This window comes from Aquarana catesbeiana, linkage group LG09 (assembly GCF_042186555.1).
Source record: "Aquarana catesbeiana isolate 2022-GZ linkage group LG09, ASM4218655v1, whole genome shotgun sequence".
Lineage (NCBI taxonomy): Eukaryota > Metazoa > Chordata > Amphibia > Anura > Ranidae > Aquarana > Aquarana catesbeiana.
Genome location: NC_133332.1, coordinates 108,574,585 through 108,590,483, shown reverse-complemented (window position 1 = coordinate 108,590,483; position 15,899 = coordinate 108,574,585). Strand labels below are relative to the sequence as shown.

General features: G+C 38.5%; 1 protein-coding gene across 3 annotated transcripts in view; it reads right to left on the bottom strand.

The window, feature by feature from the left end:
• Positions 1–390: 390 nt before the first annotated feature.
• PLS3 (plastin 3) overlaps positions 391–15,899 on the bottom strand; it is a 165,988-nt gene continuing 150,479 nt past the window's right edge. For all 3 annotated transcript variants that reach the window (XM_073599133.1, XM_073599132.1, XM_073599135.1), the window contains 5 exons: positions 15,542–15,656; positions 15,305–15,438; positions 13,629–13,752; positions 6,199–6,323; positions 391–2,577 (listed from right to left, as the gene is read on the bottom strand). In XM_073599133.1, the coding sequence (XP_073455234.1) occupies positions 2,445–2,577; positions 6,199–6,323; positions 13,629–13,752; positions 15,305–15,438; positions 15,542–15,656 (631 nt within the window). In that variant the 3' untranslated portion in view covers positions 391–2,444. The remainder of the gene's footprint in view (positions 2,578–6,198; positions 6,324–13,628; positions 13,753–15,304; positions 15,439–15,541; positions 15,657–15,899) is intronic.

Genomic DNA, 15,899 nt, shown 5'->3' with positions numbered 1-15,899 from the left:
ACTTTTTATAATTTAAAATAAAGGTTAAATTTTAGTTAGGAGGCATTTTGGTGCATAGGGAAGCGCACCCTCTTCTAGTTCAGTCTAATTTTGCCACAGTTGAGTGTTATCACCATCACAGGCTTTTGTATATATTCATACAGAAATTCCTGAATGTCCATAGCTTAGCTACAGGTTTACTGTAAAAGTAAACATAGCTTTAAGAACCCAAAATGTGTGCCGACTTAAAATACACTAGTTTCCCTTTTAATTCATTTATCTCATCATGGTTTTTTACCAAACCCTAAAATGTACCAACATTTTTTTATATTGAAAGCAAAATAATTTAAAAAATAAAAACAGTCAAGAAAGCTCTTTATCTCAATTTGATACCAACACCAAGCCAAGGGACATGCTGAAACAGTTTCTTTATTTGAGTTCTGCTTTGCCATCATATCATTTTTCAACAGCATAAAATAGCAGCATGATCGTAAAAATCTAGCAAACAGGTCGCCAAAGCTATATAAATATATGCAAATATAGATGTTAAAGTAACTTAATTCTTTGGCCCTTTTTTTCTCAGATGCAAATACATACTGCTATGCAGTGTATGGTCCTCGGCAGGAATGAAACCAGCAATTCCAGATAAAACAGGTCAGTTTGAGTATATAGAACTTTTAAATAAAAATTGTTACAAAAAATAAATGTTCATGCAGGCCTTATACAAAAAAAATGGTAATGTATGAAGTTTGAACCAAGATACACACAAAAATGCATTCATGTTAAACTATCAATCACATTCGCAAAATAAAACCAGGAATGATATATGCAAACAGAAAAACTAAGCAGAAAAGGAAAGATGTCCTATGTTTTGGTTAGAATTGGAAGTGCCTTTATAATATGGTTATTTCCAGAAAGTTTCCCAGATGACTGTCACACACCCAGTGGAAGCAGCCACTTTGACTGTGCTAATAGCCAACTGAACATGAATTTTTTTTTTACATGACTCATACCAAAGAAAGGCAACTGGCTACCATAGGACAGCGTTAGCCTAGCCCACAAAATAGTACTACAAAGAAAGCACAAAAGGTGTTTTAGCAGCCCAGCAGGCCTCGTTATGCCCAGAGTTGCCAAGGTGTACATTGCTCAGTCGTGGTTGAGCAGACAAAATTGTATATTTTTTTAGTGACATAATTGTAAAGTTAACAGCAAATTTCCAGAGTACATGCACAAATAAGAGAAATGTAACACCCCAATCTGTACAAACAGGTGGAAACATGATGTTCCTTTTAAGTTCAAGTTATTGTTTTTCTCCCCGGCATCAATACTTTTTGGCTTGCTAACCTAGAACGAGTATGAATATCAAGACTCGACATTAATGGTTGCTTACTTGTTACCTGTGATGGGCTTAAACTACTGGAGGCAGATGATTATTAGGACAGACAAGTATCATTTCCAGAGGTATGTAAGCAATGGGACCCTGTATTTTTCTTTTAAAATTACATAATTGATGAAGCAGTTGCAGAAACCATGGGTGCATAATTTACTTTACTGTACTATAAGATTAGGACTTCTGGACAACTGAATAGCATTAACATTCACAGCAATCAACCATTGGTTTGTAGGATTCAGGCTAATGAAAACTAAATAACATAATTGGGTATTGTACATTGCTGTACTGCACAATGCTATTCAACTGCCATGGGGAAGCCACCTTGTGTAAATAAAAAATTTACTTAAGTCAGTTTCCAAAGGGCAATGTTCTCACCCTGTGTGATGGTGCTGGTGCTTTGTGATTGGCCCAGTGCCATCACATGGAGCGAGTCACATGCTCCTCCATACCCACAAGTACCAGCATTTTCTTTGCTTCCAACAGCTGAACAGCACAGTGGGGAGTGAGAAAAAGGCCAGTATGTGTTTTGGGGGGGGGGGGGGGCTGGAGGTTTTAACAAATCACGGGGTTTGATTTAAGGAGAAACAAATTTCAAATGTTATGGCCCAAAGAAGCTAATTTTTATTCAGATTCTCCCATACTGCATTAAGAGAAATAAAGTTAAAACTAACTAGTTGAGTAATCAAAACTGCTTTCTTTCAGGCATGTTGAAGCCCTGCAGGAGAAAAGGCAACAAGGTATTTTTTGCACCTTTGTCATGACATACCCTCAAATGTATTGCTTGGAATTTCTAAAGCGGAAGATCAAAGAGCAAAAAAATAAGGTCACGAGTGGTCCAAGCTTGAATGCATTTTGGTATGATCTTGAAGGTTCAGCTGGGAAAGAGCACTTGTGGCATACAGTGCTTCTTCCTGAGAATCGGGTAGTTTCTAATGTTGAAGCAAACCTCAAAGTCTTGCCACCATCAAAAAAGTTTTTATGTTGGCAGTACGGAAAGGCCTCGGACTGCCAAGTCTTGCAAGCCATACACCCTGTGAGTCTCACACTCCTCCACAGCTGAAAACAAGTACAGTTACACCTTCTTCATCCCTCGGCCCATCAAACAAGCAAACACTGTCATAACCATCTTGGGCTTCACTTCCACAAGGTCATCAGGAAGTGCGTATACTCTTGCTCCAATTCTTCTGGCCATGGACACAGCATATCTAGAGCAAGCATAAGAAGATAAATTAGGAAAAAACAAAACAAAACAAAAAAAAAAAACACAACAACTCAGGTGACATCACCCACCCTACCTCTCCACCTTATTATAATCAGAGAACATTTTGCATTCATTCAGGAAATGAAAATACCCATGCCAAGCAGTAGTAGACATGTGCAGTTAGTTTTGGTCCGAATTGAAATTCAAATTAAAATTTTCCATTTTCGGAAATTTGGATGTATCCGAATTTTCAAATTACAATAGCACCGAATTTTAATGAATCTGAAATAACGCGAAAAATTTAGACGAAATTCGAATCCGAATAGTCTTCAAATTAAATTCAAATAGTTTTCAAATAGTTTTCAATTTGTTTTGCAATTTCCAAAGAGAATAAAAGAATAGAAAAGGAAAAAAAAAAATACAAACAGAAAATAAAATAGAATATAATAGAGTAAAACAGAACAAAATAGAATGGAAAATAAAACAGAATAGAATAAAAAGAATAGAATAAAATAGAAAGAATATAACCATCTTATGAAATTTGAATACATAAGAAAATTTAGAATAGAATAGAAAATAGAATAGAAAGAATAACATTTTCCCAAAATTCAAATAGAAAATAACAGAATAGTATTAAAAAAAAAAAAAAACCCAGAATAGAAAGAATATAACTTCTGAAATTCAAATAGAAAAGAATAGAATAGGACAGAAAAAAATGGAACAAATAGAAAAAGAATAGAATTCAAAAAAGAATAGAAATAGAATCATTTCCCAAAATTCAAATAGAATCATTTCCCAAAATTCAAATAGAATCAATTCAAATTTGAATAGAAAAGAATAGATTAGAAAAGGAAGATGGTTATATTTTCTACTCTATTGTTTTTTTATGTACTAGGCTTATTTTTTATTCTAATCTATTCTTTTCTATTCAAATTGATTCTACTTGCATTTTGGGAAATAGTTATATTTTTTTCTATTCTTCTGTTTTTTTATTTCTATTCTTTCGCATTTTATTTTTTTCTATTCGAATTTCAGAAGATGGTTATATTCTTTTATATTCTATTTTTTTCTATTCTATTCCTTTATTTTCTATTCCATTATATTCTCTGGAAATTGGCAAACAAATTGAAATCTATTCGAATACTATTCTAAATGGTTTATAAAACTATTCAAAATTTGAAAACGAACAAAACAAATTCCAAAAACGTATTAAAACGGATTAAACTAATCTAATTTATCTAAATAAATGAATCAAAATTAATTTTTTAGTTCTGCACATGTCTACTGAGCAGCCAATCTCCTGTGTTCACAATACATGAGGCTTCTCAGCAAAGGAACTGGAAGTAACTGAATATCAATGGTGTAGTGATGACCACTTAAGTGATTTCCAGGGGCATCAGCAAGGTACATCACATACATAGTTACATTGCTCCAAGCTGGACCAATGTTACGTTGTAAAAATATACTACGCCTGGAATTCATCTTTAACCGCTTGCCGGCCAGCCGCCGTCATACTGCGGCAGGTCGGCATGATCCCGTGAATCGCCGTCATTGTACGTTGGCTCGCAGGATCGGGATAGCGAGCGCGCGCACCCTCCCGCTGCACTGCAGGGGTGCCGTTGCTCGTGGCCGATGGTCGCCGGCCCCGAGCGATCGTGGGCACTAGAGGCAGAACAAGGACGTGTGTGGGTGTAATAAATATATATATATATATATATATATATATATATATATATATATATATATATATATATATATATATATATATATATATATATATATATATATATATATATATATATATATATATATATATATATATACACATATACACACACATATATATATACACACACACACACAAATCCCTGTTCTGTGAGAAATTACAGATCGTGAGTTCTTAATAGCTAGGAACCACGATCTGTCATCCCCTCTATTTAGTCCCATCCCCCTACAGTTAGAAATCCACACAGGGAGCACAATTAACCCCTTGATCTCTCCCTAATGTTAACCCCAACCCTGCCAGCGACATTTTTACAGTAATCAGTGCATTTATATAGCACTGATCGCTGTATTAATGCCAACGGTTCAAAAAATGTGTCAAAAGTGTCCGATGTGGCCGCCATAATGTCGCAGTCCCGATAAAAATTGCAGATAACCGCCATTACTAGTAAAAAAAAAATAAAAATTCTATAAATCTATCCCCTATTTTGCAGGTGCTATAACTTTTGCGCAAACCAATCAATATACGCTTATTGCGATTTTTTTTAACCAAAAATATGTAGAAGAATACATATCGGCCTAAACTGAGAAAAAATTAGCTTTTTTGGAAAATAAAAAAAATGGGTATATTCAAAATTTTCAAAATTGTTGCTAAAATGATTAGCGCAAAAAATAAAAACCGCAGAGCCGATCAAATACCACCAAAAGAAAGCTCTACTTGTGGGAAAAAAAAGGACGTCAATTTTGTTTGGGTGCAGCGTCGCACGACCGCGCAAATGTCAGTTAAAGCAATGCAGTGCTGAATCACAAAAAATGGCCCGGTCATTCAACAGCAAATCTTACGGGGCTAAAGTGGTTAAATGCATTCTTTGCATTCAGGTAAAAAATGCCCAAGTACCTTTCTGTGCCCCCTCCCCAAACATTTAGCTGTGATCCATGTTTGCCACAGCTGGGTCATCCAAATTCTGTGCTGCTTCCCTGATCTTCCAGATTGTACATGAGGGTACTGAAGGCAGCAGAGCCATAGGTCCAATAAAAGAGAAAAATATCTGGCACCGCGATGTCTCAACAATAAACAAATAACTAAGGACTATGTAAGAGGCTGCAACAATCAATAAATTACAGGTATTGATTCCTTTTAACGGATGGATCTAATAAAATCATACATTTTATTGTTGAGACATCGTGGTGCCGGATTTTTTTTTTCTAATATTGGACGTTTGAATGTCCGAGTACTGGGGCTGAGCACATGAGTATCTCATCCTATTATTTCGGGGCTATTTTGGGGTAGCAGCACGATTCTAGGAGAAGCAGAGCCACAGGTGCCCAATACAGTCAGTCAAATTGATGGGAGGAGGAAGCAGTGCCTATGAGCGCACACTGTACTGGCCGGGAGTGTGTACACATGGGTGTCCCTTTAGCAGTCAGCTAAAGAGACAGCTGCAAAATAGAAAGGCGGCTCGAGGGCCAGTCACAGGGACCAAATAGGGACATTTAAAAAAAAAAAAAAGAAAAGAAAAATCATCCTATAATGCAAGTGTGGATCCTTTTCAAAATAAAGTAAGAGTTTAATATCACTATGGTAATTGCTAAGGATTCCACTGTAGGGACTCCATAAAAAAAAAAAATTTTAAAAATGTAATTCATGCAAAACAATGATATAGGCCTGTTTGATTCAACAGAAAAGGCTGAATGCAAAAGAAAATCTATGGAACAATGCCAAGTTGTTCCACACTCTTTAGAAACAAATATGAAGCCATTACAGAAATAAACCAGTTGTTACCCCACTGGCAGAACATCCAACAGACAACTAAGAATTTAGCTCAGTAAACAATGGCTGCCAAAAAGCCATGGAACAAAAGACATTAGGGTCATTATGTCAACAAAACAAAGACACACTTACTTGGCATTCTCATGTTTGTCTTCATCTGAGAGTGAACCGGTCTTAACAAGGTCATAATTAATACTGCCAGGCTGTATAGCATCAATCAGATCCACTACAGGAAGACTAGTGCTGATGGTTTTGTCCTGTGGAAAAAATGGAAAAATGTTGAGGTGAATCCAGCAATAATATGCTAATGCCTGAGCTAAAGTGGTTGTAAAGTCAAAAGTTTTTTTTGATTGTAATGCATTCTATTCAAGAAGTGCCAGCGAGGGACCCGAGAAGAGGACGCTGCTGATGGAAATAATGGGGCCCTGTACAGACTCCCTGCATTCATGCAGCAGCAGGATGCGGGGGCCTCAACACCATGAGGCTTTAAAATTCTGTGCTGAGAACAAGTTCACTGCCGAGAACAAGTTCACTGCACGCTCCCAGCACACGTACCAAATTGTCCATACAGCTGCCCATCACTGTTTGCGATAGGGAACCACCAGAATGGGCTCCTGACCATGTGACTGTTGCGACAGAGAGCCACAGGGATCATGCGATTGGGAAGTTGCCTCCACCTACCAGCATTAACACCCACTTAATGGGCTGTTGGGCGGTGGCGGCAAGGGGTTAAAAAGAGCAAATAAAAAAAATAAAATGCAAGCACAAGTTAACTGAACAAGCACCTGAAGTTATATGCAAATTTCAACTTTTCCTAGTAAAACATGTTTGACCCTGCCCCCACATATTTTGGTACTTACTGTCAGCCTCATTGGCCAAAAGATTGGAAATAGAAACAAGCTTAAAGTTTACCTTTTGGGAAAAAAAAATAAATGCACATCTTTTTTGCAGGTAAAAAAAGTGCAATTATTTTTTTGACTCTGCATCCTGTGAGGCATTGCACCCACAAATCAGCAACACCAGGCTCCTGTAGACAGTCCGTACAGCTGTCTACCAATACCTCGTATAGAGCAGGCAGTTAGCGAATGGCCCACACGTCCGCTTCATTCATTCTGTGAATTAATGAACTACAAACTGTCAGCCATGGAGGCTGAAAGTAGATGTAGTTTATTCTTTCACAGAACTGTGTATAAATGACATGGCTGTGTAGGCGGGGCCCAAATGTTTTTAAATTCTGACAGCGGGTGTGGGGAGGGGATCAAAATCCTACTGTCATAGGAGGAGTGAGGAATGAAGGGAGGAGTAGAGGAGGCAGGAGCTGGAACATGCTTTATGTTTCGCACTAAATATGGATGGAACATGTAACATCCTTAAACTAAAGGAAGATCCAAGATTTGTATTTAAAGTGTATACAAAAAAAAAAAAAACACCTGTAGTATATCTCTGGAATGCATGCACATTGTTTCGTGTTTTATTCTGCCATAAATCCAATGTGTTCTTAACTTCCCATTTAAGAACTGAAATCTCAACCAGCATCAGCAGCACTACCTGCTGGACTACAGAAATCTGCCTAATTTTGACTCATCACCAAGGCAACATGCATTCCCCCCCCAAGCAAAAGAAGTGATATCGACTTGACTTCTCAGAATCTGCCCACACAATGTGTAGGGAAAGGGCTTTTGGAAGATATAGTTGTGGGGGCTCACCTACAACAATAAAAACAGAGCTTCCAGCAGCTATTCCTAGAATAAATTTACAATCTTAATAATAATGTACAATGGGAGCAAAAAAAAAGTTGGTTTACCAATATAGGAACAGGGTAAAAGAAAAAAAATATATATTGGGACCCACTCTAGAGAGTAAAGTTTGGGGGTAAATTCGGGATATGCCTGGACATATACCGTACTTTAAATGTAACTTCACCTTTACAGAAAATCTGTAAGGGGACTTTACACTGAACCCCCTCCCCATCCCACCCAGTCCAGATTGCCACAATCCCCTGCTGTCAAAGCTGCTCCACTGGTCAGGGGATTTGAAACTCCCGCGGCTTAATCTTGTGTCCATATTGCTTAGCCAGTATGGATCACGTGGACAGTGCAGACCAATCAGAACCCACTAAGCCCATACCCTCCGTCCGGACCTACTATGCCTCGTGTCCTGCGTGATACAGAACAACTCCTAACTAGGAGTTCAGTACCTCACGCATCCAGGTTCCCCTTCTATGGAGATTAGTGGTCTAGTCACGGTCTAAGGAACGTTTTAGTGGTGTCTCCATTTCAAGAAAGGCCCCGACCGGGTTAAGGTCACAAGCTTTATTAAGCTTGCCAGTTGGTAAGCGTGCATTTTACTCATATCACAGTGGTGTGGTGAAGGTTATCCAGTTTATTTGTCAATCATTTTTGGTAGAGACCCAAGCTGGGGTCCTCATCCGTTTCACCTTTGAAGACTATTATTATAGAACTTTGCTGATTCAATTGACCAGATATGGACTCTAATATTATTTAACACTATTGTGACATTTATTTATCACATATTGCTTTACAGCGCTGCTTCTTCCATTTATATATTTTGTGTCCATATTGCTTAGCCAGTATGGATCACGTGGACAGTGCAGACCAATCAGAACCCACTTAGCCCATACTGTCAGCGCTGAGAGGAGAGAAAGCCACATGAATTTTAAATCCAACTGGTGAAGTGGCTTTTCTGTATTTGACAGCGGGGAACCATGGCAATCTGGTACAGTGGAACCAGGTAGGATGGGGAAGGGATCCAGTGTCAGATTTTCTGTAAAAGTGAACTTACTTACAGACTATGAAGAATATTTACACTTAAGTTCCTAATATGACCAGCACTTGCATGACTATCCCTGCCCTAGGATGTCAAGTTTACGAGTCATATAAGGTGTAAGGAAATATTGCGCTAACTAATAGAAGAAATAATAAATACATTTCTGTGAGAAAATCAGAAGCTGCTAAATAAGAATGTGACAAATATTCAAAATGGTGAGGTGTGTGAAATGTAGATATATTGTGTATATGTATATATCTACTGTATATCTCAATATCAAAAGGATTAATCATCAGATATGCATTCAAGGTAAATCCTGCTATAGAAAATGCATAAATGTCCAATGAGAAGAATCAATCCTAGGAAAATGCAAACGGAGTCCTCAACAGACAAATGGTGGTTCTCAAAGAGAAACTGATGGTAAACTGATACAAAGAACTTCCGGAGTGAGGAATCAATACATTATTAAAAATGCATACTCTTATCGGAACCAGGTGGGATCCGAATGTCAGCGTCAACGAGTCGATAAAGCATGGATATCCAAACCAGCAAGTCGCCCAAACAATCCAAGTCCAGGAACTCCAGAAGTGCATCCAAGGAAACTGGTAGATGGCAGCAGGACTGGACAATCGATGACCCAAAAAACGTAGGTTTTTATTTTAAAACCAACATACAATAAGTAAAATGTAATAAAAGCAATGTGGGGAGCGAAGTATCAAGCCCGACGCGTTTCATCCAACTAAGACATCTACAGGGGCATCTGTATCTTGTATGTTAGTTTTAAAATAAAAACCTACGTTTGACCTACACCATTGGAAGCCCTTTTTTCTCTCGTTTGCATTTTGCTAGGATTGATTCTTATCATTGGACATTTATGCATTTATATAGCAGGATTTACCTTGAATTCATATCTGATGATTCATCCTTTTGATATATTGTTACTGTGTATATATACAGTGGGGACGGAAAGTATTCAGACCCCCTTAAATTTTCCACTCTGTTATTTTGCAGCCATTTGCTAAAATCATTTACGTTCATTTTTTTCCTCATTAATGTACACACAGCACCCCATATTGACAGAATAGTTGACATTTTTGCAGATTTATTAAAAAAGAAAAACTGAAATATCACATGGTCCTAAGTATTCAGACCCTTTGCTGTGACACTCATATTTAACTCAGGTGCTGTCCATTTCTTCTGATCATCCTTGAGATGGTTCTACACCTTCATTTGAGTCCAGCTGTGTTTGATTATACTGATTGGCTTTCCTAATCAAGTCCACACACCTGTCCATCTAAGACCTTACAGCTCGCAGTGCATGTCAGAGCAAATGAGAATCATGAGGTCAAAAGGAACTGCCTGAAGAGCTCAGAGACAGAATTGTGGCAAGGCACATATCTGGCCAAGGTTACAAATAAATTTCTGCTGCACTTAAGGTTCCAAAGAGAACAGTGGCCTCCATAATCCTTAAATAGAAGATGTTTGGGACGACCAGAACCCTTCCTAGAGCTGGCCATACTAAGCTATCGGGGGAGAAGAGCCTTGGTGAGAGAGGTAAAGAAGAACCCAAAGATCACTGTGGCTGAGCTCCAGAGATGCAGTCGGGAGATGGGAGAAAGTTGTAGAAAGTCAACCATCACTGCAGCCCTCCACCAGTCAGTGCTTTATGGCAGAGTGGCCCGACGGAAGCCTCTCCTCAGTGCAAGACACATGAAAGCCCGCATGGAGTTTGCTAAAAAACACCTAAAGGACTCCAAGATGGTGAGAAATAAGATTATCTGGTCTGAGAAGACCAAGATAGAACTTTTTGGCCTAATTCTAAGCGGTATGTGTGGAGAAAACCAGGCACTGCGCATCACCTGTCCAATACAGTCCCAACAGTGAAGCATGGTGGTGGCAGTATCATGCTGTGGGGGTGTTTTTCAGCTGCAGGGACAGGACGACTGGTTGCAATCGAGGGAAAATGAATGCGGCCAAGTACAGGGATATCCTGGAGAAAACCCTTCTCCAGAGTGCTCAGGACCTCAGACTGGGCCGAAGATTTACCTTCCAACAAGACAATGACCCTAAGCACACAGCTAAAATAAGAAAGGAGTGGCTACACAACAACTCTGACTGTTCTTGAACGGCCCAGCCAGAGCCCTGACTTAAACCCAATTGAGCATCTCTGGAGAGACCTAAAAATGGCTGTCCACCAACGTTTACCATCCAACCTGACAGAACTGGAGAGGATCTGCAAGGAGGAATGGCAGAGGATCCCCAAATCCAGATGTGAAAAACTTGTTGCATCCTTCCCAAAAAGACTCATGGCTGTATTAGATCAAAAGGGTGCTTCTACTAAATACTGAGCAAAGGGTCTGAATACTTGACCATGTGATATATTTCAGTTTTTCTTTTTTAATAAATCAGCAAAAATGTCAACAATTCTGTGTTTTTTCCTGTCAATATGGGGTGCTGCGTGTACATTGAGGAAAAAAATGAACCTAAATGATTGCAATATAACAGAGTGAAAAATTTAAGGGGTCTGAATATTTTTCATCGTGTGTGTGTGTGTGTGTGTGTGTGTGTGTGTGTGTGTGTGTGTGTGTGTGTGTGTGTATGTGTGTATGTGTGTGTATATATATATATATATATATATATATATATATATATATATATATATATATATATATATATATATATATATATACACATACATACATATACATACATACATATATATATATATATATATATATATACATACACACACACATACATATACATTTCACACACCTCACCAAGTTTACGAGTCAGCCTGAGGCCCCACCATGCACAACTGCAAACTGCCTACTCAGCCAATAGCACCATGTTCCATAAAAGATGGAAGTGACTCAAAGGCATTTATTGCAGTCTGTATTGTTTGACCGACAGCTCTAGTAAAACAAATTTATTAAGAAATAAATCAGTACGTTGTCCTGTTAAAAGGGTTTATGACTGGCAGGTTTACTCATCTGGGACAAAAGAAATGTTTAACTTCTGTGCGCCAGGGCTAAAAACTCTAAAATTGATTGGACAGGCATACAAAACCTTTGTGAGCTAAAGCATTTGTATTTTCCCTGTGTGTTTATCTATATACACAGTGTTCAGCTTTAAAGAGGAGGAGTTCACCTTTTTACAAAAAATAAATGCACATTTTTTGCTGGGGAAAAAAAAAAATTGGAAAAAAAAAAATCAGCAATTATTTTGTTACGGGAGCCTGTAAAGCATTTTACCAACAATCAGCAGACTGCTGATGCCATGCAGGACTCTTGCAGACCTGTCTGTGTATCTTCTTGCTCGTACAGGCAAAGCAACACACTGTCAGGAAGAATTATAAACTTCCACAGTGCTCACAGCACCATGGTAGTTTATTGAGAACTACAAGCTGACAGCTGCGAAGGATGTCAGGACTTGTAAATTTCCATTCACAGAACACTCTGAAAGAGCAATGGGGCTTTGCCCACTTTTGACAGCTAGCGGGGGGAGAAGATCCCCACTAGCTGTCAGAGCACGGAATCGGGACGGGCCTTTCTTAATATGTTACACCCTGAATATGGGTGTAACATATTATGAAAAGGTGAACTTATCCGTTAACCGGTTCCCAACTGGCACACCCTGAAGTACGTCGGCAGAATGGCACGGCTGGGCAAATGGGCATACCTGCAAGTCCCTTTAAATTTGCCGCCGTTCTTTTGCGTATGCGCCGGCCGGGACCTCCGTGAGTTGGGTCGCTTGTCCCGCAGACTCGATCGCCATGGGGATACCTGCGATCACCTTACGGAGAAGAAGAACGGGGAGATGCTAATGTAAACAAGCATCTCCTCATTCTGCCTAGCGATAGTGTCACTGATCTCTGCTCCCTGTGATCGGGAGCAGAGATCAGTGACATGTCACACGTAGCCACGCCCCCCCAGTTAGAATCACTCCCCAGGACATACTTAACCCTTACACTGCCCCTAGTGGTAAACCCCTTCACTGCCAGTGTCATTTACACAGGAATCAGTGCATTTGTATAGCACTGATTGCTGTATAAATGACAACGGTCCCAAAAATGTGTCAAAAATGTCCAATGTGTCCGCCATAATGTCACAGTCACGATAAAAATCGCTGATCGCCACCAATACTAGTAAAAAAAAAAAAATTAATAAAAATGCCATAAAACTATCCCCTATTTTGTAAACCCTATAACTTTTGCGCATCCAAACGCTTATTGCGATTTTTTTTTACCAAAAATATATAGAAGAATACGTATCAGCCAAAAACTGAGGGAAAAAAAAATGTTATATATATTTTTGGGGGATATTATAGCTAAATGTAAAAAATAATGTGTTTTTTTTCAAAATTGTCGCTTTTTTTGTTTATAGCACAAAAAATAAAAAACCGCAGGGGTGATCAAATACCACCAAAAGAAAGCTCTATTTATGGGAAAAAAAGGACGTAAATTTTGTTTGGGAGCCACGTCACATGACCGCGCAATTGTCAGTTAAAGCGACGCAGTGCCGAATCGCAAAAAGTGCTCTGGTCTTTGGCCAGCAAAATGGTCCGGGGCTTAAGTGGTTAAAGAAACAGCTTATGTCAAATGGCCAATTATTGTTGAACACTTTCTATTTACTCATCGAGGCACAGTATGAGAAAGAAAAAAAAAAAAAAAAAAAAAAAAAAAAAAGAAGAAGAAGGACGGGATAAAAATCACAGCCAAACCTAAAAGCCGAACATTTCCAGTTTTGCGTTTTGAAATATTTATGTAGCAGTACCTTAAAATTCTGAATAGATGAGGTCTTCCCAGCGTCAGCCAAAGTGCTGTTCACCCAGTTGACAATAGTGTCATCATTTGCCTTGGCGCCATCACCCAGATCCTCCAACACATTCAGTGTATACCTAAGGAACAAAGGCACAATTACTGCTGAAAGCAACACCTGGACTTCAAGTTAAATTGCACTCAGTGCTCTAACACTTTGTCATATTTTAGGTGCTTTGGTGTACAGAATAAATTATGGCTGTATAGTTGTGGCGCTGGGATGCCACAGCATGTTTGCCTACAGACATGCATTGCAAAAAATGCAGTACGTGGCTATGCTCACTTAAATATTGCAACCTGCGTTTACACACGCACCCGAATAAGTATTTTTCAAAAAGTAAAATGTCATGCTTTGAAAACTACACTCATACAAAGGTCTGTGTAAACGTGAGTGGCAAAAAGCTCATAGCTGCATATGAAGTTGTGTCATTACCCATCTATGGGCAAAACTACCCAACTACTGCATTCATTTACTCTGTAAGCCTATACGCCAAGAATATGGTTGCGCGCAAGAGCCCTTAAAATCATGTAAAAGAAATTTTATTATCGCTGGCCAAATAAATATGTTTCAATGCATTGTTAAAACTAAGGTACCCCTGGGGAAGAAACTTTTCCTTGAAGTTCACAAAATAAGCAAAGCTGTTCCAGGTAAGTGTATGCATTTTCTCCCTCCTTTCTTCTTGAGCACTGCTCTGTGCTTGAAACAGAGCAGCATATCTAGCATTTCTCAAACTTTTTTTTTTTTAACCGAAATATATTTTCAGCTATTGGAAACCCCCGCTGAAAATTCTACCTACATTGTGTGGTATGTTGGCGTGAACACTAAATTGTAGAACATTTTGTATACAAGGATAAATATGGCATGCCTAGCCTATTTTACACCCGGGGCAGATACTTTATATACCATCCTTCTCTGGACAACAATATTTATAGTAATAATCTTGAAATCAAATCAATAAAACAAAAAGGGAAAAAAAAACAGCACCCCCCCCCCCTTATTGCACTTTCACATTGATATGTGATCTTGCCGTGATTTTACCGCATTTGCGGTGTGGTTTTTAAAGGACACTGCTGGTGTGTTTTTGCTATGGTTTTACTGGGTTTTCCATTGCTTTCAATGGGAAGGTGCGTTTTTTTTTTTTTAGCTCCCCAAATATGCTACTAGCAGGATTTCTTTTTTTTTTTCACCGTCCCACTATGAACACATTTGTTGGTTTTAAAGGGAAGCATTTTTCTTGAGCTTTTAAGGTTTATTTTTTTTTTTTTTTTTTTTTTTTTTATGCAAAAGCCCTTGAAAAAACTCTTCAGTATGAAAGGGCCCTTACATTGATGATCAGTGTAGATAAGAGATCAATTCCCCATTGAACCCTAGATAGATTTACTAGGTTTATAATCTGATTCTTTCTGGGCACATGTACATTGTGGGGAATTTACTAAGACTAGAGCAGACAGAACCTGGAGCAGCCATGAATGGCAACCGACCAGCCTCTAGCTTTCACTTTTGAAGCTTATCTGAACAAGCTGAACTCATCAGCTATTTGGTTATGATGCACAGCTGCTCCAGTTTAAATAACCCCCCCAACATAATTGTTTCCTAACCTGTTATCGCTGTTCATAAAGTGCTACACTTACCTTCTCATGAGTTGCCAGACTAATGCAAGTGTGAGAGTTGGGTTTCCATCATTGAGGTCCTGCCCTCCAATACCCACTAATGAGAATTTAGCAGGATGTTTTCCCAGGTCAACTGCATAATTACAGTTCTCAAGCTGAGAAGAAAGAAAGGACATTACATAAAACCAAGCACTAGTGCTATTTTTGCTTCTAATTCACATATACAAGAACACACTAGACCTCTTGGCGTTCACTTACCTTTTTCATGTTTGCTCCAAGTTTGGGATATGGGGGCTTGTTTACTTTACTCCAGTCAACAGGAACCTTAATCTTCTCATATAATTGTAAAATGACTAGAGAGTCTTGTAGGTCACTGGAATTTCAAAAATAAAACCAGGTTTTATTACATTTTTAAGTCCTCATACTGCAGGGGTAGGCTGAGGCATTTGTCTCAATATTCAATTATTAAAAAAAAAAAAAAAAAGTCACATGCAAACTTATTGCCAATGTTTTCCTTTTTTCAGAATATGTAAAAGTAGAATGTGTGAAAGGACATCAAAGCTCAGAGGCAAAAATGTCACTCATTCAATAAAAAGAAAACCGGCACAAAAGAAAC